We start from the raw sequence: 26,167 nt of genomic DNA, 5'->3' as shown, positions 1-26,167 counted from the left end.
ACAAAACTGCTTCCAACTGAAGCACGGAATTTAGAGTAATTTAGGAGAATAATGAAGACTGTATAGTGGTGAAGCCCCCACCAAAGTCGGGATGAGGATACAAACCCCAGTTGGGCAGTTCAGTCCCTCCGTATCAGGCCAGGGTTGTATAACTTGGATTTTGCTGAGAAGTACATGGTTTAGTGGGCGTGGTGGCAATAGGTTGACAGTTAAACTAGATGATCTTAGTGGTCTTTTCCAGCCTTAATGATTCTGTGATTCGATGACTGTACACCAAGAACCACCTCTGATAGGTGATATTGGCTGTGCCCATCTGGCAGGGGTATTTACATTGTAATGTTTGCTGAAATTCTGGAGGAAACATCAGAAGTTATAATGCCTTTCTGGGGGGGATGTGAAACGCTACTGACTTGTTACTTCACAGCTACCCTGGCATTTTATCAACAGGAGAAGGGAGCTACCCAACTAAGGATCAACACAGTAAATACTAGATGATGAGTTGGCTGTATCATTGCTTAGATACAGTTCGATCTTGCTAGCAGCAGCTGACCTCACAGGTTCTGCTGTTCCTGAATCTGTTCCAGTAGGATATAATCCTGGAACGTCCCCGGTGTGTGCAGAGCCATGTAGTATTAAACAAGCTGCCATCACCACCCTGGCTAATACTCCTGTCAGGGCTTCTCTGGGAGGATGGGTCTATGGATAGACAGGAGAGCTTCCCTGAGCAGTTAAGGATGACCAGCTCTCATGCTGGTGCTGGGCCAAGAGAGCCCTGCTGCTGTCATCTTAGCCACGTGCAGTAGCTTGGGCCAGGGGTATGTGTCCTGTGCTCACTATGTCTGCATTCTGGACATGACAAACACTGGGAGGTGTTTTCTTCTCCTTTCTCTCTGCGGGCAATCCGTTGTTTTTTTGTGATCAGAATTTACACTTCTTGCTCAGTGGGTCAGTTGAGTTAAGTAACTTACATGGGATAAGTGGGGAAAAAGGAAAGCATGCCATTCTCAGCCTAGGCAAAGGCAAGGGGTGAAGCACAGGAGCACTGGGAAAGCAGGAGAGCACACCATGCATGGAATCAGTCTGTTCTGACAGACCCTCCCAGTCTCTGCTTGGGGTCTCCTGTGGTGTCCCCCCATGGCAATCCCTTAGGTGGAGAAATGTGGTTAGCTGTGAAGAAGCCATCTGAGCAGCTCAGGAGCAGCAGGAAGATTTATTTGAGTCTGTGTTTTCGTTACGAAGACAAGCCACAAACAGCTGTTGTGGTATGGAGGTGATTTGTTCCGCCCAGCTGCCAGTAAAGGTTTGGACTAAACTGTTGGCCTTCTTCCTTCTCTCCAGCAGTCACTCTGTTGTTACACCTATGGGAGATCCCTCGAGGCAGTCAGGCAGGAAAGTGCTGAATTTGAAATCCACAATTTGAAATCCAGCAGTTGAAACAGCGTCAGTACTGGTGGAGCAGCAGCAGAGACCAAAGGGCAGCATTGCAGCTGTGTGCTTCAGCCTTCAGTATCCCTTGAGCATTTCCAAGTCCCAAAATTCAGTTCTGAAATGTATATTGGCCACCTGCGGGATCTGCGGCTTGGTTGGTTCACTTAGGTGTTATGGGCTGTATAGAAAAATTAATGTGTTAGCAAATGAGAGAAAACTGATGCAAATGATGCTATGTCATAGAATCTCAAAAGGGTTTGGGGTAGAAGGGACCTCAGAGCCTACCCAGCCTCAACCCCAGACCTGGGCAGGGCTGCCCCAGGGCACCATCCAACCTGGTCTTCAGTGCCTCCAGGGAATGGGGAGGATCCATTAGGCATTCAGGCTTTGAACAGGGCGGATAGGCTTGAAATCCACAAGATGGCACTTCTGGGTGCTATTTGTCCACTACATCTGAGATGTCAGTGAGGCAGCTTGGTGTGCACACGTGCCTTTGAAAGCAGCCAGTGCTTCATTTTTGATTGGGCAGCTGCTGAGATCTGCTATGCACAGTGAAAGCACAGCCTCCCCTCTCTGGAAGTATAGCACCTGCCTGGGCCCATCAAACCCCTGTCCTTCAGCAGCACCCTGCATGGATGTTGTTCCTGTCATTCAGCTCCAAAAAGGCACGCATTGGTCATTGCTGAACCCTGTGGCGCAGTATATCCTGCCAGGCACTGAGCTGCAGATGAGACTGCTGGAGAAGTGCGTGGTGAACGTGCTGAATAGAAATAGATGAGCTAATTCTTTTTAAATTTCCATTTCTTCAAGATGCTTCTGTCCTGGATTGTGCCTTTAGAAGTGTGACACTTGTCGGTGCTGGACACAGCCTGCTTCAGAACAGGCATTATCGGCCTTCAGTCAAGATGGTGGCGTTTAACTTGAAGGTGAGGATGTTTCATGGTCATATGAGAGTGAACTTCTGGTCTTTGAAGGAGATGGGTTTAAGATGTGGTTGGGTGAGTCTTGTGTTAAAGTTGCTTCCCTTGTCTAGGTGATGGCTTCACTACCACACTGTACCTCAGGCCCAGAGGGCTTGCAGATTGAGGCCTTGTACGTTGAACCTCTCCTCTGGCTTTCCTCTTTCTAGGCTTTTCTCAGGCTATTCTCTCCTCAGCACCTTTCCTTACCAAAGTGTGGTTTCTCTGCTTTATCTTTTAGGGCGTGAAGGCCATAAGCATAAGTGTACATATGTAAGGCTCAGAAATGTTGGAGCCTTGTTCACTACCAGTTATAACTTGTTCAGTTAGTCTGTTTATCATAAAAGTAGTGCTAACCACAGACCTTGGCTTTGCCTTTCCGCAGAGCAGAGCTGTGGTTTAAAGATATTGCCAGTAAAAATGATGTTTTCTGCAGAATTGGTTTGAAGTGACCAGATGTCAAAGGTAACATGCAGCTTGCATAGAGCAGTGCTATAAGAGCCCACTTGAGGTCTCATTTGCAGACTTTAAGGGGGCATGCTAATGGAGTATGGATGTAAGGCTTTTTTAAATACAGTATTTAAACAATGGGCAAACAACTTTATGAGGTGCTGGAAGGCCTTCTGAGGTTACAGAGGGCTACTGGGATACTTGCTTTGGGAGGACTTAAGCTGTGAACCTACTGTGCATCACTGAAAGGCCAGAATGATCCTGCTGGCTAAGTGGCTCTTTGAAACAGGGTGCTGGGAAGCTTGTGTACCTTCAGTATCCTTCTGAAATTGACATCTCTCACTGAGTGCCTCTGCAGCTTTCATTGTATTTTAGTTCACAGTGTTACCCGTTTGCATTTTATTTTCTGCTCCATACGCACTTAGAGTAGTGTGCTTTTGTAACACTGAAATATGTTGTGCAATTTTATTGGCTTCAGACATTAAAAACTGCTGAAACTGAATCATTGTAGGCTACATCCTTTTTATATCTTTTGTGGTTCAAAGGCAGTCATCTATACTTAATAGTACAGACCTGGGCAAATTGCAGAACTGTCTTGGATTAAAATTTCTAGGTGGACAAAAGTGTATTCAGGCACTGTATCTGATAGCTGATATGCATGCTTCCATCACTCCTATCAAAATTGTTCAGATGCATTTCACCTTTTATAAGCATCTTAAGATACTCAATTCTTTCCCTTTTTCAACTCCAGGTTGTGCCAATATTACATTCACAGTAAAGATGACAAAAGCAAGAAAGACCTGTACAAGGGAGTTTCAAATACAAACTCGAGTACAGTGAATTGCATTTTGGCCTTTTCCCTGGACAATCTGCTTAGTTTAAAATCCCCTGCAGAAAAAAAGTATGAACAGAAGAACATTACCATTGCTTTGAATAATGCCATTGTTGGAAGAAGCTGTATAGCATCCCTGTAGATTAATTTTTAATTGTCCAAGCGTTCCAGTAACCGCTTAAATATATTGTTTTTTATTATAGGCTTTGGAGAATTTCCCATTGCTGATGTACATCTTGGCAGCTAAAACATTGATTCTTTGCTTAGCATTTGCTGGAGTTAAAATGTACCAGAGTAAAAAACTTGAAGAAAAATTGAAGAGGGAACGTGAAGCGAAATTGAAAAGAGAAGCAGAGAAGAAGGGTGATTAAAGGAATCTCTCAGGTATATAACTCATTTGACATTCTGGTATTTCATAGTGGCATTGCCATATTAATCCCATTATATTTTGGCTTCAGTACATTTGGGTTGTGTGGTTAGAAGTGTCGCCATTAGCTGAGTTATTCAGTATGTGTCTCCTGTGATGCTTCACTGTATTTGCACACCCATACCATGCCCATTCTTTGTAAGAAATGAAGTTAGTACCAGACAACTTGTCAGCCACTGTTTGGGGTTTCAGAGATCTTAGCACAATATTCTTTTTCTGTTCTTAATTTCCTTCAATTTTGTACGCCCAACCAGTTGCACAGAAAGTCCTGATACATAAAGAAATCATTAAAGTTGGGCAAAAACTGTGTGAGAGGCATGCCAGACAAGATGATGTAATAAGGTTCCTTGGCCATAAGTCACATTGAAAAGAATCTCCAATTCCATGTTAGTTAAATACATGACAAGTTGCTGATAGTTTAGCTTGAAGGGCCAAACCTCATGCTGTGAAGCTTCCCAAGGTAATAAAACTGCTTCAGGTTATACATCCATCATATATACTTCACTGAAAAAAAGTAGATATCTACATTAAAAAAAAAAAAGCAAAAGGAACATTGAAAGTATAGTAAAGTTTTAGTTTTTCATTTTCATGTACTAAATTCCTTCCCAGTATCTTCAAAGTTTAAGCAATCATTGGATCAAGTCTGTTAGCAAAATGAGTGTGGTCTAGTGCTAAGGTTATACTCCCGGAGTTTTTGGTGTGTGATTTATGTATCAATTCATTTCACATTTCTCTGTTCTGCAGCAAAATGGGAATTCTATTCCTGCCTGCCCTTTGTAAACTCAGTGGGAGTTCGCTATAACAATGTTGCACTTTATTAAACTAGAAAACTAACTTTCTCCTTTTGAGGTCATCACCTCCCATATGAAGATGGTTTCAGTTTTTAGAAATGTTTACTAGTTTTGATTTCAAACCTATCACTTTTGTTTCTTGCAACAGAGATTGGAAATTGTGAATAGAAATGGGGCCGGAAAATAACCATGGGAACAGAGTGTTTCATTCGCACAGGGAAAACAAGAAATACAGAGGTGTTTTTCAGGCTCCTGTTTACATCATGTTGAGTATTTGTGCCTGTGCAGACTTGTGCCGTTTTAAACTTTTATTTTAAATTGGTCCAGGTAGCCACTGGAACATGCTGTGAGAAGACTTCTTTCAGTTTATGCTGAATAGGTCAGAGTAAGTTATATAGAGTTTTAGTGCTAAACAAATGAGAGGTGGGCACAAGGGCAAGCTGCCCTGCAAGTGAGCAAGGCTGCTACTTTTAATGAGCAGACTTTAGTGTGCTCTGTGTTAGGCCCCAGGGAGTTCTGCCTGGCAAAGGCTGTAGCCTGGAGGATTGCTGCACCAGGGTAAGGAGCTCATCCCACAAGACCTCGTGGTCTGGCATGTGAGATTGACCTTGTTGAATGACTGACATAAAAGCAAATCTGACTGAAGTCCTCTTAGTCACCCAGTGTGGCCCACCAGAGGCCAAGTCTTTCCTAAATTCTGCCATTTCTCGGACTGTCAGCACATCTTTCTATAATGGGATTGCAAGAAGGGGTGACTTCTCCTGCCCTAAAAATGTTCTCCCGTGTCAGCACTGCAGAGCTGTGATTAGCTCCGATTGCAGCCTGCCACGTGGGCAGGCAGATTTAGTCCATGTGCTGCTAGCATATCATGCCTGCTGTTCTCACTGCTGTTTCCCCACCCTGCAGATTCTGTGACACTTGGCAGCTTGCTTGGATTCCTTTCCTGGGAGAACGAAGTCTTCCTGTAGATGAAGGATGTGTAGAAGGAATAAAGCCCTCTGGAGTAACATTCACTTAAATTGTATCTCAGCTTTTTGTATGTACAGCAAAATATCTAAGCTTCTATTTATGCAATAAAGAAAACATTTGTAAAAAAAAAAAAAAAAAAATGACCTTGGTTACTGCTTACTTAAATGCTACAGTTAGAGCTGCAGAGGAGGCACTTTTTAAAGATTAGCTGCAAGGAGGAGGCTGATTTTTAAAAAGAAAACACTGAATCCATCATGGGTGTATGCAGGGTTCATGGACAGACAGAAGGAATTGGGGAGGTCCCTGTGCAGCTTTTTCAAGCAACTGCAGGGGTACAGACATGAGGCTTATGGGCTCTCTGTTGAATTCAAATGAAAAAAGCAAAGATATGAACTTCTCAGGGTGGTCTTTTTCAAACCCCTTTCCATACCCAGCACTGACTTCAGTGTAAAGCAAATCATAGCATCGGTATGAAAATCTTTGTGGAAGTTTAATATGAGGAGGTTTCTTGTATTTTGCTTTGTTGTAGAGACCATTACTGGCCATTCCTGCATGTTCAATAACTTGAAGTCTTAAAGAGTAAGCGCTCTCAGTCATGGTAGGTTAATCAACAGAATAGGTGGTTTGCACGTAAACAAACCTTAGGAATGTGCAGCAGTGGTAACAGGTATGTTTACCTTCACATTTCCTTTATAAAGCACTTCTAAATCCTGGTGTTTTCTGGAAGTGAAGGTGAATGTGAAATCTGAGTGGAGTGGAAAGAAGAAGGCAGGAGAAAACTTGGAGAAGGCTTGGGAGCCCAGAGGTTGTGGGAGGCCCCTGGATTGGCTCGCTCCTGCCCTCTCCCTGTGGCTACAGGCTGAGGTGCCTGCTGTGGTCATGTAAGCGTGTACTGCAGTGCGTGTGTCACAAGCATTATGTGGCAATGCGTGCAGCTGATACAGCTAATGCTCAGAGAGCTTTTAGTGCAGTGGAGTTACTCACCATGAACTGTGGTGATCTGTAAAATCTCACTGTCCATGCAGTTGCCTTGGTGACCAGAGAATGTATTACAGAAGCCTGTTCCTGGAAGAGAACGGTATTTTTCCTATGGCAGTTTCAGGACTATGTATCTGACTGGAGAATTCTTAGTGTCGTTGCAAATCTGCTGTTTTCCCTCTACTGTCTCAGCAGTCATCTGTGTATGCAAACACGGAATTGAATAGTAATTTAATTAAATGGCTTTGTGGTGTTCAGTGAGAGCAGACTCTCCTAACAACTTCCATTAAACAGCTATTGAGGGAAACACACCAATAAGTTTAGCTTAGCCACATACCCAGACTGTACGAGGAAACTGTCAGGGCTGCACGGTGTCTACCAGCATGAGAAGTAAGTAATGTGTTGACTCTGTGCAGTCTGGGATTGCCTTAAAGTATTGGCCTCACTTTTGATTTTTTTAGAGTCTCAGCCAATAGTAGATTTCTCTAGACCAATAGTTAGAATGTGTTATTAATTGGAAGTGACGGATTCTCCCTTTCAGTACAGCTACTCTGTAAGCAGAATCAAAAGGACACGATCTCCCATTAAAGCAAGTCATATTGCATCAAAGCAATTGAGCTTCATTTATCACCCAAAGAAATGAAGACTGGTGTTAAAGCCTGAGGGGGACAGAGTTTGCTAAATGTGTGCAAGAAAGCAATTAGCATGAGTAGTCCTTTTTTTGTTCCTGAATTGAACATGGGCAAAAAGCAGCTGTGAGTCTCCTCAGAAGTCCTCTACATCACCAGCTCTTTGCATCTACAGATAGCTCAGAAAAACTCTTTGTATATTTACTTCAAATTTGGTCCAATCTGGCTGTTTTTTCCCTTAGCTTCGGAGTAGCGCTATGGCATAGAAAACCGCTGGGGGTTGTAGCGGGTCTCACAGCAGGCTGATATTCTGGAGGTTCCAAAATACGATACCAAACCTGTTCCCAAATCTGAACCAATTTCTCTTCTTCAGTATATCTGGGTGGATGTTTGATCTATGCTTTGAAGGCTGTCTAGGAAGGAGAACACACCTGTATTTTCCTTCACTGGGTAAGTTGCAGCAGGTCTCTTTACCCTTGGGCATTTTATGTGCCACAGTAGCAGCCTTGAAGACGAAAATATGCTGACACTGGGGGGAGACAGCAGCTCAAATTTGTTTCACTTTTCTGTTCGGAAGAGAGCTGAGGACCTCAAAACCTGTTTCTTTTTTTACTGAAGGAAGAGTTATGTGACTAGTCCAGACCAATTTAAAAGAGGAATAGAGAATTTGATTCTATTGAGTTTCTGCAACTGAGAGGAAGCAGCAAGAAGAGCCTTGAAGTGCACAGCAGGGAATAAACAGGGTTCCCTTGTTCCTAATCCAGAAAGCAAGCCAGGTCACATTCTTTTTGTGCCTACAGAACTACAAATTCACTGCTTCTTTGCCTGTTCCACTAAATTATGCCCTTTTAAAAGGGCACTCATGTTGTACAGACTGGCAACTTAACCTTAGCCAGCAACTCATTTGCACAGGCCTTTGACTGTTGGATGTTGTCACTGTCGCTACTGCCAAGTGTTGAAGATGGCTGAGAAATGGTTTAAACTTCTAGTGTTTGCATCTTTAGGTTTTCTTCTGACATGAAGGCCGTGTGTTTTTAAACAAAAGATGAAATCTTTGCATAGTAATAAAGAAATTTTCAGAATTTTAAGGAAACCTTAAACATGGAACAGATTTTGAGAGGACATAAGTGGCTGCTAGAATAGGGCTCTTCCAGCTTAAGGGAGTAGGGTGGCTGTGGGGTGGCTGTAGTCCTTGAAGTAAGGTGAACAAGTATTCAATGGGACTGTTTTCTTATTACCTACGTTAGACATTCTTTAAAAGTAAGTCAGCTTGATTTTAGTGCCACTTAACACTTTCAGTCTGAAGGCCATGAGTCTTTCACCCAAAATGCAACATCAGTGGTGCTGGGGGAGACAGAGCTTTCTCAAGCAGTGCCCAGGAGCAGGAGAGGTTGCTGTCCTGCTTGCTGTCTAAAAGCAAGGCAAGACTAGGGCTATTTCCTCAGTGTCATGTGGAGTTCCTTGTTTCTGTGTTAGGTCTAGTGGGTACAGCTCATGCACAGTGGCAGAACCTACCATACTGATAAAGCCATACAATGCTTACGTAAAATTTGGCATGCCAACTAAGAAAACTGCACCGATCTCAAGCGATTCTGTTGCAAGTCAGTGAGCTAAATAATTTTCAGGTGTCAGAGTACCAGCTCCAAGAACCTTCTGCTGTATTTCCTTCCTCAGTTTTCCTCTTGGGGATCAGCTATTCCAGCTGTTTTGTATTGCCTTTCTTACTGAAGGCACTGTGAATTCTCTATCTGGCTTTGAATCCTTTGCAGTTTTCCTTGGATCCCAACTTTTGTTTGTGACACACAGACAGTGTCTTTACTAATCTGCTGACTCTCAACCTACCCTGTCCAAAGAGGAGCATTGCTACCCATTCACATCACCCTTTCTAGCTCAAACATGGAAGAAACCTGTAGATTAGGCAGACTGATGCCTCTCTAATTTCACAGAATCCTAGAAAATCTTGGGTTGGAAAGTGACCTTAATCTAGTTCCCCTCCTTGCCACCAGATCAGGCTGCCCATAGGCCCCATCCAACCTGGCCCTGAATGCCTCCGAAGATGGGGATTCAGCCTTCACCAGGCCCAGTTTCACAGCCTCTCCAGACCTGCTTCCAAAGACACATCTGTCATCTACTTGTCGCATCCTCTCCCTACTTATTAACTGCTTACAACCCTCCATCTTCAAGTTTAGGGAGAAGATGATAGAACTCACATAAAGAACCTGATTGCCTTATGGTAGCACGGTGTCTGTCACACTCCTGATCACATGGAAAATAAACCAGGCAGTGTGGCCATGTGAGTGTAAACTCTGCCGCATTCGTGTATGGAGACAGTTCAGATAAAATTTCTGGAACCTGTGTTTACATCCATCTCAGAAAGGTGCCAGAAGCCATTTTCAGATGGGACAGCTATAAGCTGCCACCTGGTTTGGGGACTCAGTGGTGGCTGCATGCTTTGTAACGGTGCACATCATTCCACAGCTTGGCTTTGACTATTTAAGCTGATTCATCTTGGCTACCAAAGCAAGCTCAGTGTACTATCTAGGCTCATCTGGACCTTGACTGGCATATGTGTGTATCAAACTTCTATCATGGGTATAATCAGAGTACCAGCTGCTCCTTTTCCATGTTGTGATAGGGATACCTGATAGCGGCCAGAATAGTTATCCCCATAGTAATGGATTCCTCATATGTTCCTGTAGAGAAAAGAATTGTTTGGGCACAAATAAGTGATTAAGCATGTATTCATGTGCATCTCCATATGGCATCAATTTCTCCCTCTTTGAGTCTGATAAAAGAGCTATTGAAAATGTCTGTGTGTAATATCATCAAAGGCTGTGCCTCTCTTTGAGATTAGTTCCAATCTGACCAAAGACTTTTGAGATGGCTGTCATAGAGCAAAGAATGTACATGGTTGCTTCCTTTTAGTCACTGCAGACACAATATAGATGACTGTCTTTTTTTTACTAATCTTTTTTGTTTTGGCAGGTTTGTTCTGTTTGTATGGCATTTTCCAAGGTCCGTGACTCTTCTGATTTACTATGACTCATATTCCTCTGGCCTTATCACTGATTAGGAGAAGTTTAGTGCTACCCAACTAGAAATGTCAGGCACTGTCAGTTAAGAGGTGTTTAAGTCATATAAATAAGCTTTGTGTGTATTTGTCTTTTAAAGCAGGTTTTTTTTTCCTTGGTTTTTCTTACATGGAATGTTGTCGCTGCATTCTTCCTCCTTTCTTTGTGTCCCACCATTATTACATCCTCCACATGGGCCTCCTTAGACTCTTGGCCTAAAAGCATTTGCCCTGTCAGCGTTCTGGGTTGCAGCATGCTACTAGTACAGTGGACTTATAAAACTGCGTTAAGCTAATCCTTGCAGGCCTGCTTCATAGACTAGAAGAAAATAGATGGTTTTTTTCCATGAAGATGAGTCTTGGAAAAGCATTTAGAAGTAATTAGTCAATGAGACATCATGAAAATGCAGGTGATTTGCATTCCGGCTAGCTCAGAGCAGAGGGACATCTGTTATAGCTTCCTCATCAACACATGCATTTGCATCTGCCTCTCCTCTTTATGCAAAGATACTTTAATCATTTTATTCTAGTGGTGCATTTCAATCAGAGTCAGGAGAGGGAACGAAGACTTTTGTTTTGACATACTGAAACGGTCAAACAAACTGGGCCTCACCACAACAGCTACTGCTAAAAAACCTAATAAAATAATAGCTATTAAAATACTACTGAGATGTTGGGCTCATGTGTACTATTCCAAATGCTTCTGAACATGGTGCATGCTATTTGCTAACATCCTCCTATTAGATTGTTTAGTCATATGTTTTTACTTGTCATCCTAAATTATCAGTTGAGTCAGAACTGCATGAGCCACCATAGTTTTCTTCAGTACAAAGCGCTATGAAGTTTTTTAGAAAACATGGGTTGTAATTACCCTTCTGCAGCAGCAGAGGGGGAGGGAGGAAGAAAGGACTCATCTCAGAGGATTTTATACAAAATACCAAAGTTCATTTAGTTTCAAACTTAGTTCTTTTCCTGCCCACAGGTTTCCATTCCCGTTATATATGACTGAGTAGAAAAGTTTCACCAGCTCTCAGCCTCCCAGGCGAAGGCAGGGAAGAGTGGATGTAGCTTGGGAAGCCTTTCCAGCCCTTACCAGACCTCAGCAGGGAAAGGATTTTTTTCCATTTTTCTCCAGAAGGTAGGCCACCAAACACCTCTTTCCTCATGCTAGTTTCCATTTTACCAATGCTAATGTAGGAAAAACAGATACATTTCTGTGACAGACATCACTTTCTCACCAAACTTCCTTGTTGCTGAAATGGATGGAAAGCGGGTGATTCTGCACCTGGTCCCATGGTCTCCACTGCAAACTACAGATGACAGAAGACACACCCTAGCAGCAAATAAGTTTTGCAATGTGGCTCTGTTGCTTAAGATGGTGGAAGCAGAGACCCATAAGGCTGAGTGGTGGTGAGGTGGCAGTCTGGGACTCTGCTCTGTTCACTTTTGGTCTCACTCTTTTTCATGCAGATCCAGAATGGAACAATGAAGTCATCAGGTTTTTACTGATTTGATGATAGGTGGCATTAGCACACTCTTCTCCACAGCTTCATGCCAATATTATAGTGTGGGGTCATCAGGTGAAGGCAAATAGATCCATTGCGATAATGAGTTGTGCATCATTTGTTTGTTAAGAAAACCAAGCTAGTGTGCGATTGCTGTTCATCCTTGTAGTAAAGAGGGATTGGATCTATTTCTTTTCTCATGATGATTTCACACCACTTTGTGCTCATTGATCTTCAGAGGCACGGTTCCTGCTTCAAGCCAGTATGAAATTATGTTCAGGGCCATGATACCAGCACAATAAAAACATTCCTGCCCCTCCCTAATCTTTTCCTCTTTTCCCCCCTACTCTTTCGTCTCCGCATTTGAAGCACTTAATTTTCCATTCCCTGCAACTTCCATATTTATAAAAATGAGCAGATGTTTTTCCTGATGAACACGAAGTTGAGAAAATACGGTTATTTTCTTTTGTATCTCAGCTTTAGGGAATTATATGCATAGATACTTCTGAAGGTAGATGAGATCCCTCTTTTGAGATATCTCTCTGCCACACCAAATTACAGCGCTAAAAAATTACAATTTAGATGGTTTCCACGCACAGAGAAAAACAGCACAGATTTCCCTCAGTGTACTGAAACGTTTTGGTGAACCTGTGAATCATCTTATAACATTTTTCTCATGTTCTCATGATTTTCACTTTCTGTCGTTAAAATACAAAATACAAACACACAAAGTAATGGGCTACATGGAGAAAGTAAATTGGGAGGTGCTTTACAGAAACGAGAAAGTGCTCCATGACCTTGAAAAGGAACACATTTAAAACATGACTGCGTCATTCATAAGTAAACTTTTGAACTTGACTCTGAAAGAAATCTTTACATCTCAGTGCCCAACAGGATTCAAACAAGAGTGAATCGATGTCAGGAGTAAAGAAAATCTCCAGTGATGAATGCTGTGTTTTATTCTGAAACTCTTCATACTTTAAAGCCTGAACCAACAACTGAGGCAGTTCCCTTTTAAAAAAGATTAGATGTCACTGGGACGTTTATTGCAGAATGTTGTTAGAAGCAAGGCACCAGACATAATGAATTAATGAGCTGATAACAGGTGAATGTCTGTATTATGGGAAAGTCTCATAAACCTTCCATTATCTGTGGTCTCTGCCTCAGTCGCAGTTCAGCATATATTGCTCAGGAGCAACACTTCCATGTGTGTCAAAGATGAATCTGACATGCAGAATTAATTTTGCAGTATAAACTTTCTCAGAATGGAGGAGATTCACATCTGTGGCATGGTCTTATGATTCCTATGACAGAGGACTGGGCCTTACGCATGCTTTTGTCCATTTTCTTGGAGGAAAAGGATCTAGAGGTGTTGATACCTGTCTGAATATGAGCAAGCAGACTGGCCAAGAAAACTGGTGGCATCCTGGCTTGTATCAGAAATAATTCAGTCAGCAGGAGCAGGGAGGTGATGGGAGGTGGCTGAGGGAATTGGGTTGTTCAGTCTGGAGGAGAGAAGACTCAGAGGAAACCTAATATCTCCTTACAATCACCTGAAAAGAGACAGTGTTGAGGCAGGTGTTGGCCTCTTCTCCCAGGTAACAGCAACAGGATGAGAGGGAATGGCCTCAAGTTGCACCAAGGGAAGTTCATGTTGGAACAATTTTTTCTCAGAAGGAGTGGTGAGGCACTGGACCATCACTGTCCCTGGAAGCGTTCAAGAACCATGTGGATGCGGCACTAAGGGACATGGTCAGTGGGTATGGTGGGGATAGGTTGCTAGTCGGAATATGTGATCTCAGAGGTCTTTTCCAACCTTAATGGTTCTATGATTCTGTGATTTTTTTTTTTTTGCAGTAAGAGAAATTAACTGTCACTTCCTGGTGCAAGTATAGCACATATCAGCCTAGTCTTGGAAAACATCTGGAATGTGATATTCAGATTTAAAATGATCTCTTTTATTAGTACAATTGACATTGCTTTTGAAGTATATATCCTTTGAACAAAAGGGATCACCAGAATAGGAACCTGTATCAAAGCACATCTGAGGCCTGAAAATAGGAAGAACCATTTAAGAAAATGAGTCGAGGTAGTAGTTTTCCCATTTCTTCACTTTGTTAATCGCTATTTTCCATTTGTTTGGGGTCATCTTCTCTATTCCTTTAATAATCAGATCATTGAAGAGGATACATCTGTAGGAATGGGTATTCTCAACAGACCTCAGGGCAAAGTCCTTCCTGTTGTTTATAATAAACCATTTCAGAGAAGACCAGGCAACATCCATTGGATAGAGGTAGGTGTAAGATGGAGGCACAGCAAGAAGCTCATGGCCATTCGCTCTAGCAGTCTCAGGGCAACACTTGATGCTGGACATGTAGATTACTGGCGGGACTGAAGGCAACAATCCCATCTCCTGCTCCTTGCTGTTTTTCGCCCCTACACCTGTCAGCTGCCTTTTATCTCTTGTCACAATTATGCATTTCCCATAGGACATGGTCAGAGAATCACACAACTCCTGGAAGGCACCATTCTGTTTCTGAGTGGGCTGCAGTTCATTTCTTAACAGCAGTTTGTACCTCCATGGCACCCACCCTCGGCTGCTGCCAGCATGAACAAGAGTCCATACTGGCCAATGTAGGCTGGCCTCCTCAGCTATTTTTTCTCCTGTTATAAGACTTTCTGGAATATCTGTTTCCCCTAAGAAGATAGTGTTGAAACCATTACGCTGCAGTGCCCTCAGAGTTCTTAAATACTGCAAGCACTGTGTCTTTGAAGCATCATCAAAGCATCCCCTAGGAATTATGTGCCTGAGAAGCGGGTTTGCAAAGCGCTGCATGTTGGCTTCTAAAGGGATACAGGAGTTGGAAGCTGCTGAGCTCACATTGTGTGTGGTTGCCCTAGTGGTGCCTGTGATGTCACACCTATCCGGAAGCAACTGTGGGGCTTCCAGATGGCTGACCATAAGGCCACTGTCTTGTAGGCAACAGGCAGAAGTGTGCCTGGAGCCCAACACTGCAGCTGTCCATGGGAGGTTCACCATGGTCAACCTGCACATCTTCAGGCTTTGAAGGGGGAAGAAATTATCGATGCCTCAGACACCACTTCAGGGTGATGTATTTTTAGAACTAATCTGGTTTTTAGAGTCTTTTCACCTTCTCATTTAGTGCACAAAGGTGGGGAGTGAGCAAATGGCAAGTGGTGTTCAGCTGCCTGCTGGGTTCAACCACAACAAAGATGAATGGTTTACCCCAAGAAAGAAGCATGTATGATTTAACTGTTAATCAGATGCAGAATGATGGCAATGCCAGACTGCAAACATATGAAAAACCCACTAGAATCTACGATTCATATTCACATGAGAATACACTACAAAATAATATTGATTTATCTTTATTAGTATTTCACACCATGATATAATTTTCTCCTAATGAATCAGGAGTGTATGCCCCATCCCTGGAGAAGTTCAAGGCCAGGTTGGATGGAGCCCTGAGCAACCTGGCCTAGTATTAAATGGGGAGGTTGGTGGCCCTGCCTGTGGCAGTGGGGTTGGAGATTCATGATCCTTGAGGTCCCTTCCAACACTGGCCATGCTGTGATTCTGTGATTCTGTGACACGAGTAGTTCCTACTGGAATTATTGGTTCCTTGTGCCATTCTGTAATTTTCTTTTGTGCCTATGACCAGCAATCCATCCATGACACCCACTGGAACTGCAGATCATATCTCTTGTTGCCAAAATAGGTCCTTAATGGAAGGTTCCTTCTGTCCTCTCCAGAGAGGATTTACTGAATTGTGAATGAGTTGGAGACTGCCATCCTTGAGATAGGCTCATAAAAAGGGTGTTTCCCTTTTGTTTCTCTTGCTTTTTAATTACCTTCTGATTGTCAGTAGATATCAGTAGAAAACAGGGCAGGGGAGTAATGGTGGTAGCATCTGAACAGAATCCCCAGGGGCCAGAGTGAGGTAATCCTCCTCTCCACTCTCACCTCTCACCAAGCTTGTCCATTAGGCCTCCAGGCCACACCAGGCTCTTCCACACTGCCCACCTTATCCACCTGAGGCCCATCCCAACTCCAGTCAAGGGTAAGAAGCACTAGTCTACTGCTGTCCCCAGTGGGCTCCCCAGGGAATGCAAACTGTGGTGCCCAACTGATTTGCATTCTCTGGGGCTGATGAGTGATGCAAAGCAATGAAAGCTGCAGCCATCAGGAGGCTTGTTTAAAAAGCACAGTCCTCCTCTCAACTGGACCATACGTGTAGGTATAACTGCAGCTTGCCTGGGAAAACTGGGTTTGATCTTCCTCAGATTAGGCTCCCCACAGTAAACAGTCCTGAAAGTGTTCCTCCAGCTCTCCAGACTCTTGTATTTTTGCACTATCAGGTCAAAAGCGAAGGGACAAAGGTTATTTTTGTTTTCATGTGACAATGAAAGGACTTAGCAGGATGGATGAAGGAGCCACATATCAGCCTTTCTGCTTAGGAGGATGGGCAAGGTCCATGCCTTTGCCTTTTGTTGCTGCCCCAGAAGGACACTGTGTCCCTCCCAGCCTGTCAGGTGGCACCATCATGCCTGTGACTCTGTTGAGCCCTGTTTCCATCAGCCCTCACAAACTGGTCTGTGCCTTAGTGGTTAAGAAGATACTAATGATAGTGCTAGCTGCTGACATTTAGTGAGACAGGAGAGATGAACTGCTCTCACCTCCTGATCAGAAGAATTATTTGAGAACTGGGTTCTACTCTGTTCCTGTCATGTATATAACAGAAACCCACCTGCTAACCTGCTTTAAAAAACAATTATTCATAGTCCCAGCATCTCAATATTATTAAAAACACTTGGAGAGCAGGCAGAAGGCAGTATTCTAAGACACAAACCCACATCTCCGTGGGCTCAGTGCCACACGGAGTGTTTCACCAGGTGTCCAGCCGCAGCGGCCTCCTGCTCCCCATGAAAAGAAGGTGGAGGCCTCACCTTTCTTCATGCTATTTCTGGGTGCTGTACCGAGCTCAATTGTTTCGCTTAGCAAAATGACAAATTTACCAATTACCCACAAACAAAGTCCCCATTAACGAAGCAATTAGGTTACCAATTATCGGTTACATGCCAATTACCCATTTCAGTAGTAATTATGTCATTAGGTCACCGGTCACCACATTTACACAAGTTAAAAATCATCGCAAATCTTTTATTTTAAAGTCCAGAATAAAAACGTAATGAAATATGGAACACAATGAAATACAAACAAACAGCAGTGGGTATGATGTTAGGCAACCAGTGGGCGTTTCTGCTGCTATTTTATATTAGAAGTACCAGCTGAAATCAAGTTGCTGAATTTGAGATTTAGTGTTTTATTTTTATCTAAATAAAGTGTCATGTAAGATTGATTTGTTTTGTTTTTTTTTTTTTAACTAATACTTGGGAATATTATTCCGCACAAAATCTGTGTTGTTTTTTTTTTTCCAGTTTTTTTTTTTTTTCTAGAAAATGCTATTCCCAATTCCAATAATCTATTTTCACTCCTGACTATTTGATGGCATACTGAGCACCAGCTAAAGTCTCACACCAAAGCAATGCTTCTGATATCAAAAGAGAATTTCCAGAAGTATGTAATTTTAACTCTAGATCCATGATGGAACCAATAAGAGAAGCACTTGCCAAAATCAGTGATGGCCTAAGGATGGAAACACAGAGAAGGGTGGGTAGAAACTTTGGAAAATAAATTGAGCCAGTATCTCAAGTAACAGTGCCAAATTTCTCAGAACAGAATAGCACAACAGCTGAAGGATTCCCACAAAGATCTGTGAGGCACCTTGTGAAAAATGATTAAATTTGTTTTCCTGCATTAGGGATCCTCCACAGAGGTTGAGCTTAGCACTTCTCCATTGGTGGCATCAGAGACACAGCTCCCTCTATCGCTTGGAAAGTGTAGGAATGGAGCATCTTCAGGAGCTGAAGTTTTTTTAGCAGATGTGGTTGAAATAGCATGTACACGTTTGCATGTCCCTGAAATAGAGAAGGGAAAAGGGAAGGAAAGCTTCCTTCACAGAGCACAGAATGGGAGGATCACACCTGGAATTTCACCCCAGTATGGAGCTAGCATAGAGCTGAGAAGTGTGCTTCAATTTGGGAAGGAGACAGAGACATGGGATGTTACCAATGCTCAGTCTGATTCAAGTGCTGAGTACACAGTGCAGAGACCCTGTTGCATGGTGAGTACAGGCTGGGGGGGTCCACCTCTCCTGCATGCCCAGACTGCAAGAGCAGATTATTGATGTGAGCAGGAACAGGCTCTTTCAAGGGGAGAACCAAGGGGATATCAACCAACACATCAGCCATACGTTAGCAATAGATCAGTTTTCAGAAGCTGAATTTCAGAGAGATAAATAGCACGCTGGAGTTCACCCTGTGTTCTGGTGTTTCCCTTGCATCAGCCTGTCATGAAAAGCAGAGGCCACTGCTGAAGGAGGTGAAATTTCTCTGCACAGAACTCTATGTAGTGATGGATGTCTGAAGCTTGTATCAAACACTCATGGAAAAAGGGATTTGATTCTGCTAGCTAACACAGTTGCATGACTGGAAAATAGATAAATCGAGTCTACAAAGGAGGAGAAATTGTCACTGCAGCAGCCAGCTATTCATCTTTCTTCAAAATGGACTGCAGTATTTGCCTTCTTGTGAAAAACACCCATACAAGGAACAAATCTGGAACTGCAAGTGTTTTTTCCACCTTCAAAACACCTCTAATTTTTAAGATCTGAATAGCTGAGCTGTGGTAATGGGAGCATGGCTACCAAGTGCAGACAGGAACAGTGTGCATAAACACCAGATTATGGTTCAAAGCATGAAGTTATTAAACCAGACGCCATGATGAAGCCAAAGGTAGTGGGGTCCAAAACTGACAGAACTGCCTAATTGGTTTCTACTGGAGACAGTGTGTGGGGACTGTGCACCTGTCCAAAAAAGGAGATGCCTGCATTGGAAAGCTGAATCTCTGGAATTCAAGCAAGAAGTGTGGAAAGCCAAGAGAGTGGTATGGGTTTCATCTTGGCTAGTGGCTGGAAGCACCAGCCTTGAAACGTGTCTTACAAGATCAGGCTGTGGAAATTGCCTTGAAGGATATGGCCCACAGGAAGTAAATTATTTTCAGGCAAAAAGTGGCAAAAACTCACAATAATAACAGTACATTGTGCCAGAAAATGATTAAAAAAAAAAAATAAATAAATCAAACAAGAGGCTATGGATTTAGTGGCAGCCTGTTGAAGAAAAATCAGAGGAGAAAAGGAAAGAAATGCATTTTAGAGTACCAAATTGTTGAGAATTTTCTATCAGTAACAGAAAGTAAAAACACACAGAAACACAAAGGTGTTTGAGTGGAACCAGCAACATCACCTCACAGGTACATAGTTTTAAAGGACTTAATAGGATTTTCGCTTCAAAATGCCCTCGTGTTCTCAGTGTACTTTCACCAGTAGTTTCCAGACTCCTGAGACTTTTCCAATGAATGCAAGGACCGGTAATTGCAAGCTGAAGTCCACTGCTGATGGGCGCCCCCCCATAGCTATCGTCATCAGCAACTGTGTGCCAGGGCTCTGCAGGACTTGGGATAAACACCCATGATCTGTGTGGTGAGCAAACTGCATCTTCTTGTGCCTACCGAGACATGGTGTCCAGCATCAAGGCAGAAAGCACCCTCAAGCTTCCATGCCAGGCTCCTGCTTACTGGCTACCACCAAAAAGAAGCAGCAGAGGCTGGGGGCTTGTGGGATTTCACGTTGAAGGGATTAGCACTAGACTGAAGAAATCAGCCTGGGATTATTGATGCAACAGCAGCACAGCCCTAAGACTGTCACTCCTGAGTCCTGATGGTGGACAGGTAAGTCCTGTGAGAGGCTTTGGGGAGACATCAGGATGTCTTGGACCACTTCGCTGCCCTGGGCTATGGGAAAGGTTCAATGTGCAGGAAGAGCACTGCTGAGAAATGCATGACCAATGTCAAAAACCCACTGCAGACCAAGCCTGGCAAGCAAGCAAATAAGTTCAATTTTTGTGTGTGCCTCCACATAACCTCCCTTTCAAAAAAAGGCTGACCACACGCTTAGCTCCATGGCTGCCCAGCATAATGGTGAAGGTGGATGCAGAGGTTGTCGTGGCTCTCTCTGCTTGCAGAGCACAAATCCAATGGGCTCACTGATAGCTTCAACTTCCCAAATAAATAAATCCTCAATAACAGCAAACAGGCACAACAGCAATGCCCCAACTAGAAACAGTGCCCTGCTTGAAGCAACAGTCTTTCCTGAGAGGGAAGTTAGAAAAGCGCGTGATAAATGCAGCCATGAAGGAGTAGGCCAGTAAGGACTTGATTCCTAGCCTGTCCTCCAAAGGACCATGGCTGAAATAGCACAGGCTGCTCGCTGTGCTTGGGAACCTTCACAGTTATCATGTGGGAAGCTTGCACAAGACAGGTTTGCATCTGCCCTAGCACAGACTCTCCTTTCTCGCTTTCATAAATGAAAAAATATCCCTCTTGGGTCTCCTTACACACAGCAGAATAGTAATAACGAAAGAGAAGTTTCATACATTCCTCAGAACTGCATCTGTGCTCAGTGCCTCCAGTCCGGTGATATACTTGATGTCCTGCTTTTGCAGATTCATTAAGGCAGCACCGTTGATGATAACAAAAGTGTCTTTGCTCTCCTTTTCTGAAAGCTCCACCTTGCTTCTCTGAGGATTAAACTTCCCAGAATAGAGATAGTCAATGTAGTTTTCAGGCTTGCTGGAAACAATATTGCTGAGCATCATGACAAACAGAAGAAAGCCAAAAAACCCAACAATGATGAGGATATAGAAAGATGCCATTATCTCCTCCTGCATCTCCAAGGCTGGGTTGCTGTGGTTGTTGAATCGAAGGGTCTTCTTTTGCTCCACATACATATGGAATAATTTCGGCATGATTGAACTGCCATTTGTGTGGTTGCTAAAAGCCATTCTCCCTTTCCACTCTGGCTGCAAATCTAAACAGAACAGAACAAAGGAACCAAATCAGCTGGTTAAAGCACCCCTGACCTTTGTGTCTTCAAGCACAGGTCTTTCGCATTGTTCCCTTCCTTTGTTGAGTAACTATCTGCACTCAGATACCTACTGACTGCGTAGCTTGCATGCATAGAGCTATTGTGAAAGTCAGTGGGAAGTTAATGCAAGAATCAAGAGAATTAAGCACTGTTGTCTTCTGTATGAAAGATGTGCATGCACGTACATGGGCACATGATACTCCTGTATGCTGACTTCGCATTGCTAATGACCTAGCATTAAAATCAGGATGAAGGAATAACACTATCAATTCCAGTGACTATCTCAGGGGAAAAGGGATGACTCACTCTTAGGTACCACCATAATGCAAACAACATTGCCACCAAGATGTTAGAGCACAAGTACAGAGACATTAAATCATCCTCAGTAAAAGAAGGTGAACTGAAAAGGAGCTGTTGCAAGGAACTAAATAAAACCAAGCGGATATAAGTTTGTTATCTTGCTGAGAAGGAAACTTGAGAGATAAATAATTTCCTGTCAAATCACATTGCATAGTGTTGACTTCTTTACGAGCTTCTTAAAAGTAATCTGCAGCACAAGAATGACTTAATATATTGCCTCTGTGCAAATCATGAAGAAATTCTATTTGCAAAAATCTAAAGTTTTGACTCTGTTTCTCAACACCACATCCAAATAATGTTGTTTTTTTTTTTTTTTTTTTTTTTTTGAGTTATCTGAAATCCCCTTTTTTGAGAAGCATATGTTAATCTTAGAAAAGCTTTGTGAAAATCTGCCCATAAGGTTTTTCGCTGCTGTAAATAGAAGCCAAGAGTTTTATCCCAAATACGTAACTTCCACTAATTTTAAATCATTTACTTTCCTTACTTCTGTTTTCATCACTTTGCACTTTGCAGCCAGCACTGGTTGACCTACTAAGCACTTCTGTTGCAAAGCACCTGTACAAACTGACAGTGCAACTCTAAAACTCAGGGGACTTATAACACTTGAAGGCTGGACCTCTTCCAAAAATCTCATTCAATCATTTAAAGAGCTGGATGTGAATAACAGAATAAAAGGCCCTGAAAATTCTCTGATGAACTCTAGAACGCTACCCATGGAAAATCTCAGCTAGGTTCCCAGCTGGCAGCCTCCTTTCCTTTCTCATCCTATTTGATCTCTCCAGAGCAGGCACTGGTGGCAGTGGACCTTTTGTCCTTGTGCCTTGTACTGGGATGGTGGTAAGTGCTCCTGATTCAAGGAAGGAAGGCATTTCCTCTCCATCTGGCTAGGATGAGCCAGTCACCTGAACGCTGGGTGTCTGCAATTGCTTGAACATCCTGGATGATTAAAATAGCTATTCCTGGTTAGGTTTCCTCCTTCTTGCAACTATTATCCTCTAATGAAGGTGTTTACTATGCTGGCTGGGAGGTGACTGCTCTGCCTGGAATCTATTAATAGCCAGATAACCACCGCAGGCGGTTCCATGAGTTGAGCAAAAAGTTTATACGGAACCTGCTCACAGAGGCAGGTGGACATTTACTACTGCAGGGTGAGAAGTGAAGATGTGGCCAGGGCCTCTTCAACCTGTTCTGCTATGCCAACTGCCCTTGGTTTTGTGGCTACTGCCATGGTGAACTGCAATACTAGCGGAGGACCAAAGCTCAGGGTTGTATTAATGTCCCTTTATCTGCTTGACAGAGAAACTCTATGACCACAGCCCAGACTCTTGGCTCCCATGACTCCTGTCACCTCTGGAGCAGGATCAGTCCTTTATTGATGAGCACAAATTTCTGGGTTTCAAAAATTGAGAACAAAGCGCCACTTTCTAAAGAATCATAAAGAATCATAGAATATCCTGAGTTGGAAGAGACCCATAAAGATTGGGGCCAACTTCGAAGAGCATCATCCAAAAATCAGAAACGTGCTGAACTCCAGCATGCTTGCATTCTGTTGCTGTCACAGAGAGCAGAGCTCAGTGCTGCCCCTCTGCTCCCTGCTGCAGGGAGGAGCAGTGAGGAGCTGCAGCCACCATCAGGCCTCCCCTCAGCTCCTCTGCTCTGCCTCAGCCTCTCTTATCCCTTCCAGGCCTCTCACTACCTTTGTAGCCCTGCCTTGGATGCTCTCTAATAGTTGTGTGTGTCCTTTTTGTACTGTTACACCCAAGAGTACAGTGCTTTGTGCTCTCAAGAAGTGAAGCTAGTTAAACATTGGACCGGCACTTAAAATGTCTGCAACGAAGGGTATCAGTGAGCCATCTGCCACCTCAGCACAGTAAAATTCTGCATGTACATAAAACTTGTGTGCGGGTGCATTTATGTGTAATGGTTTTTTCTCCTGCACAAAACACAGCAGAATAAAGCAACAGGGCAGGTACCAACCCCCAGAAAACAATAATGAGAGGCCTAAGGCAAATGACATAATGAGCTGAAAGGGCAAAGTGCTGCCCGCTGGCTTTAATGGCCACCAAATTCCCTCTGGCTTTAATGGCCACCAAATTCCCCCCAGGCCAAGCACGCAGCACAGTAGGTCTGCTAGGTTTTTTAACCAGCAGACAGTGGGGCCAAGCACAACTGCAGCACCATAGAAAAACAGAACTTGAGTATTCACTCAAAAATGAGAAAGAGGAAACCTAGGGTAGGATCTGCCTTTGGTGCTGACTAGGGAAGGATTAGTGTCTGCAGTTGTGCCACACCAGGCCTCTAGGGGAGAGAAAACAGGTCTCATGCTGTGCCTCTGGTCTGCAGATCCATACACCCTTACAGCCTCTGCCCATCAGCTCTCCTCGAGACCTCAAACATCTGTTTCTCCTTCCCATCTTGAATTAGGTACGTTAGAAATCTGCCTTTCTTTCCATGGTGGGACTACTTCCCTTTCTATCCATTTCCCTCTCCATTGCTTTTCCACACCTTAAAGGCTGCATTATTTTTCATTTTGACCATTTTTTGTCTGTGTGGAAGGTTGTGTTCCACACATACCAACCATATATACATGCTTCTATCACCTGTCTCATAAGTAGGCACAAATCCACACACAAAAATGCACGTACACATACATGTGCTTAAACTTCTACTCTCCCCACATACACAAACACACAAGAAGATACAAAAACACTGTTAGAGCTGCATGCATTATGCCATATCTAGCTAATTTTCAAAAGTTTTTCCAAAAATAACCAGTAGCTTGAGTGATAAACCTAGTTGTTTTGAAGAGGACAGCATTTTAGGGGGAAAGAAGATCCACTGAGCATATCCAAAATATTGGAGAAATTAAATTTGAAGCAGTGTCTATTTATTACTACATAGAGGAAGTCAAAACAACAGCTATGAAATGTTATACTTGCCCTGACACTTTACTTACATGCAGCCTTGTCTCAGTCCTGGGAGCAGCACCTCTTCCAGCTGTCAGGCTTGCTCCCAGCTGACCAAAGCATTTAACTATTTAAGGAGCAGAGGAGAGGAGTGGCTTCTGCTTCTTGCCTCTGGCAAGTAATCACAGACACATTATGCATGAGGGAGTGTCAACAAAGTAATGTGGTAACAGGATACTGTCTGTATACAAGGCTTATAGGACGTGGGGGCTCAAGGCAGGTGGCTATCTGTGTACCTCATCTTGCAGAGCATGCTGGTAATGTTTACCAGGACTCAGCTGTTTCAGTATGGGCCACAATAAAGCGTGAAGACTGTTTCAGGCAGGTGCTTGCTGCTGGACGAAGCCTGTGTAAGTGTAAATGTGGGCCTGGGGTGATTTTTGGTTATTCATCATAGGTGTGCCATTTTAAAATCTACGGGAGGAGGAAAGAAAACAGCTCTGTACCTGCGCCCCCCAAATGTCTTTGGCTGATGCTGCCTCACCATGCCAGAGGGAAGAGGCTGGGTAGCTATGTCTCCATGTCTCCTTGTAGTGCACTTACATCCCTGCTCTTCCTGCTCTACCCTCCTGGTGAAAGGATGGGGAAAGAAAGTAGATGGGAATAGGAAAGAGGATGCTGGATGAAGCAACCTTGCTATCTTTCATCTTGCATCCTCCTGCCACAACCTCTTATATCCTGTTCTGCCAGCTGGGTAGGGGTGTTTTATTCCATTCATTTATTCCATTCCATTCATGTTCCACCCTCCACATGGCAAAACAGCACAAGTTATACCCCTTCGCAATCAAGTCCCCCTCTATGATCAACAAAAAACACCAGCCACAGCTTGCAACACTGCAGATTTAATTCAGATTTTGTGATGGGGGCCATAGACTGCTGTTGCTGGGTTGCTTTGTATAAGCAGAAAAAAACTGAAGGCACTTCTTGGAAGAGGAAAGCTCACACTAAAGTAGGCTGGATTTCCTTCCATGCCAAAAGATGGGAGGGAACAGGAGTGTTAAAGGCAATGGTAAGCAGGACCTATGACAGCAGAATACATCTGCCTTCAGAAGGCAGCAGCATTTATTGCTATTAAATTGCAGTTAGACAGATTCATAAATCTTGCTGAGGAACTCAGTTCAAACTATTCGTTTTTTCATGTTTAATCTTCTCTGGATAGCACATTGTGCTTTGAATGTACCAGCAACTTGTTAGATGAGCTGCACCTTTGGCTAACAAACGCAGAGCCAGAAATAGGAAAATAATCAGAAGCAGGGAGCTACTGGTTGCGGAAAAAGAGATCTAAGAGCTCCCAGAAGCAAGGCTGGGATGAGCTCCCCACTGTGCTTTCCTCCATCCATGTATTACCTGCTCTGCTGTCAGGATGTGGGAACTGTTATCCAGCTAACTGCTGGCTCCAGGAGTGATATGTGGCACTGAGAGCATTTCTGGTCTAAAGTCATGATCTCTCCATAGAACAAAACACAGTGAAGAACACAAAACACCCACAGGCATGTCTGTCTTGCCTTGCATCAGGCTGAGCTGCAGATGTGCGCTGGCTGTGTCCCAACCTCTCTCTCGAGCTAGAGCATGGATTCGAAAAAGGGCATTTGATGGCCCTTTTTCTTGGAAACAAAACCAAATGGAAACGTATGAACACTGATAACATCCCCGTTGGTGATTATGTCCGTCTGATCCCCTCAACAATATGGGACTACAAGTGGGACAGGCTCAAATCTACACCAAATGTGGGATTTGC

The 26,167-nt window shown here is 43.4% G+C and overlaps 2 protein-coding genes across 6 annotated transcripts in view; one reads left to right on the top strand and one right to left on the bottom strand.

Annotated features, from left to right (window-relative positions):
- The window catches only part of SMIM11 (small integral membrane protein 11), a 34,081-nt gene that overhangs the window by 3,385 nt on the left and 4,529 nt on the right, over positions 1 to 26,167 (top strand). For 3 of the 5 annotated variants that reach the window (XM_042866688.1, XM_042866690.1, XM_042866687.1), the window contains 3 exons: positions 2,239 to 2,354; positions 3,873 to 4,053; positions 5,794 to 5,900. In XM_042866688.1, the coding sequence (XP_042722622.1) occupies positions 2,239 to 2,354; positions 3,873 to 4,040 (284 nt within the window). In that variant the 3' untranslated portion in view covers positions 4,041 to 4,053; positions 5,794 to 5,900. Of the gene's footprint in view, positions 1 to 2,238; positions 2,355 to 3,872; positions 4,054 to 5,793; positions 5,901 to 11,515; positions 11,672 to 26,167 lie in introns of those variants that run through there. The other 2 variants (XR_006178066.1, XR_006178065.1) reach the window with 1 other exon arrangement.
- On the bottom strand, positions 14,110 to 15,018 carry CUNH21orf140 (chromosome unknown C21orf140 homolog). The gene has a single exon (XM_042866691.1). It carries the CDS (start codon positions 14,998 to 15,000, stop codon positions 14,110 to 14,112), a length of 891 nt encoding a protein of 296 aa, XP_042722625.1. The 5' UTR covers positions 15,001 to 15,018.

This window comes from Lagopus leucura, unplaced genomic scaffold, assembly GCF_019238085.1.
Source record: "Lagopus leucura isolate 7727_CA_CO unplaced genomic scaffold, USGS_WTPT01 Super-Scaffold_100001, whole genome shotgun sequence".
In the NCBI taxonomy this organism is placed as follows: Eukaryota; Metazoa; Chordata; class Aves; order Galliformes; family Phasianidae; genus Lagopus; species Lagopus leucura.
The sequence above is the reverse complement of the archived record's forward strand: the minus strand, read 5'-3'. Positions and strand labels throughout refer to the sequence as shown.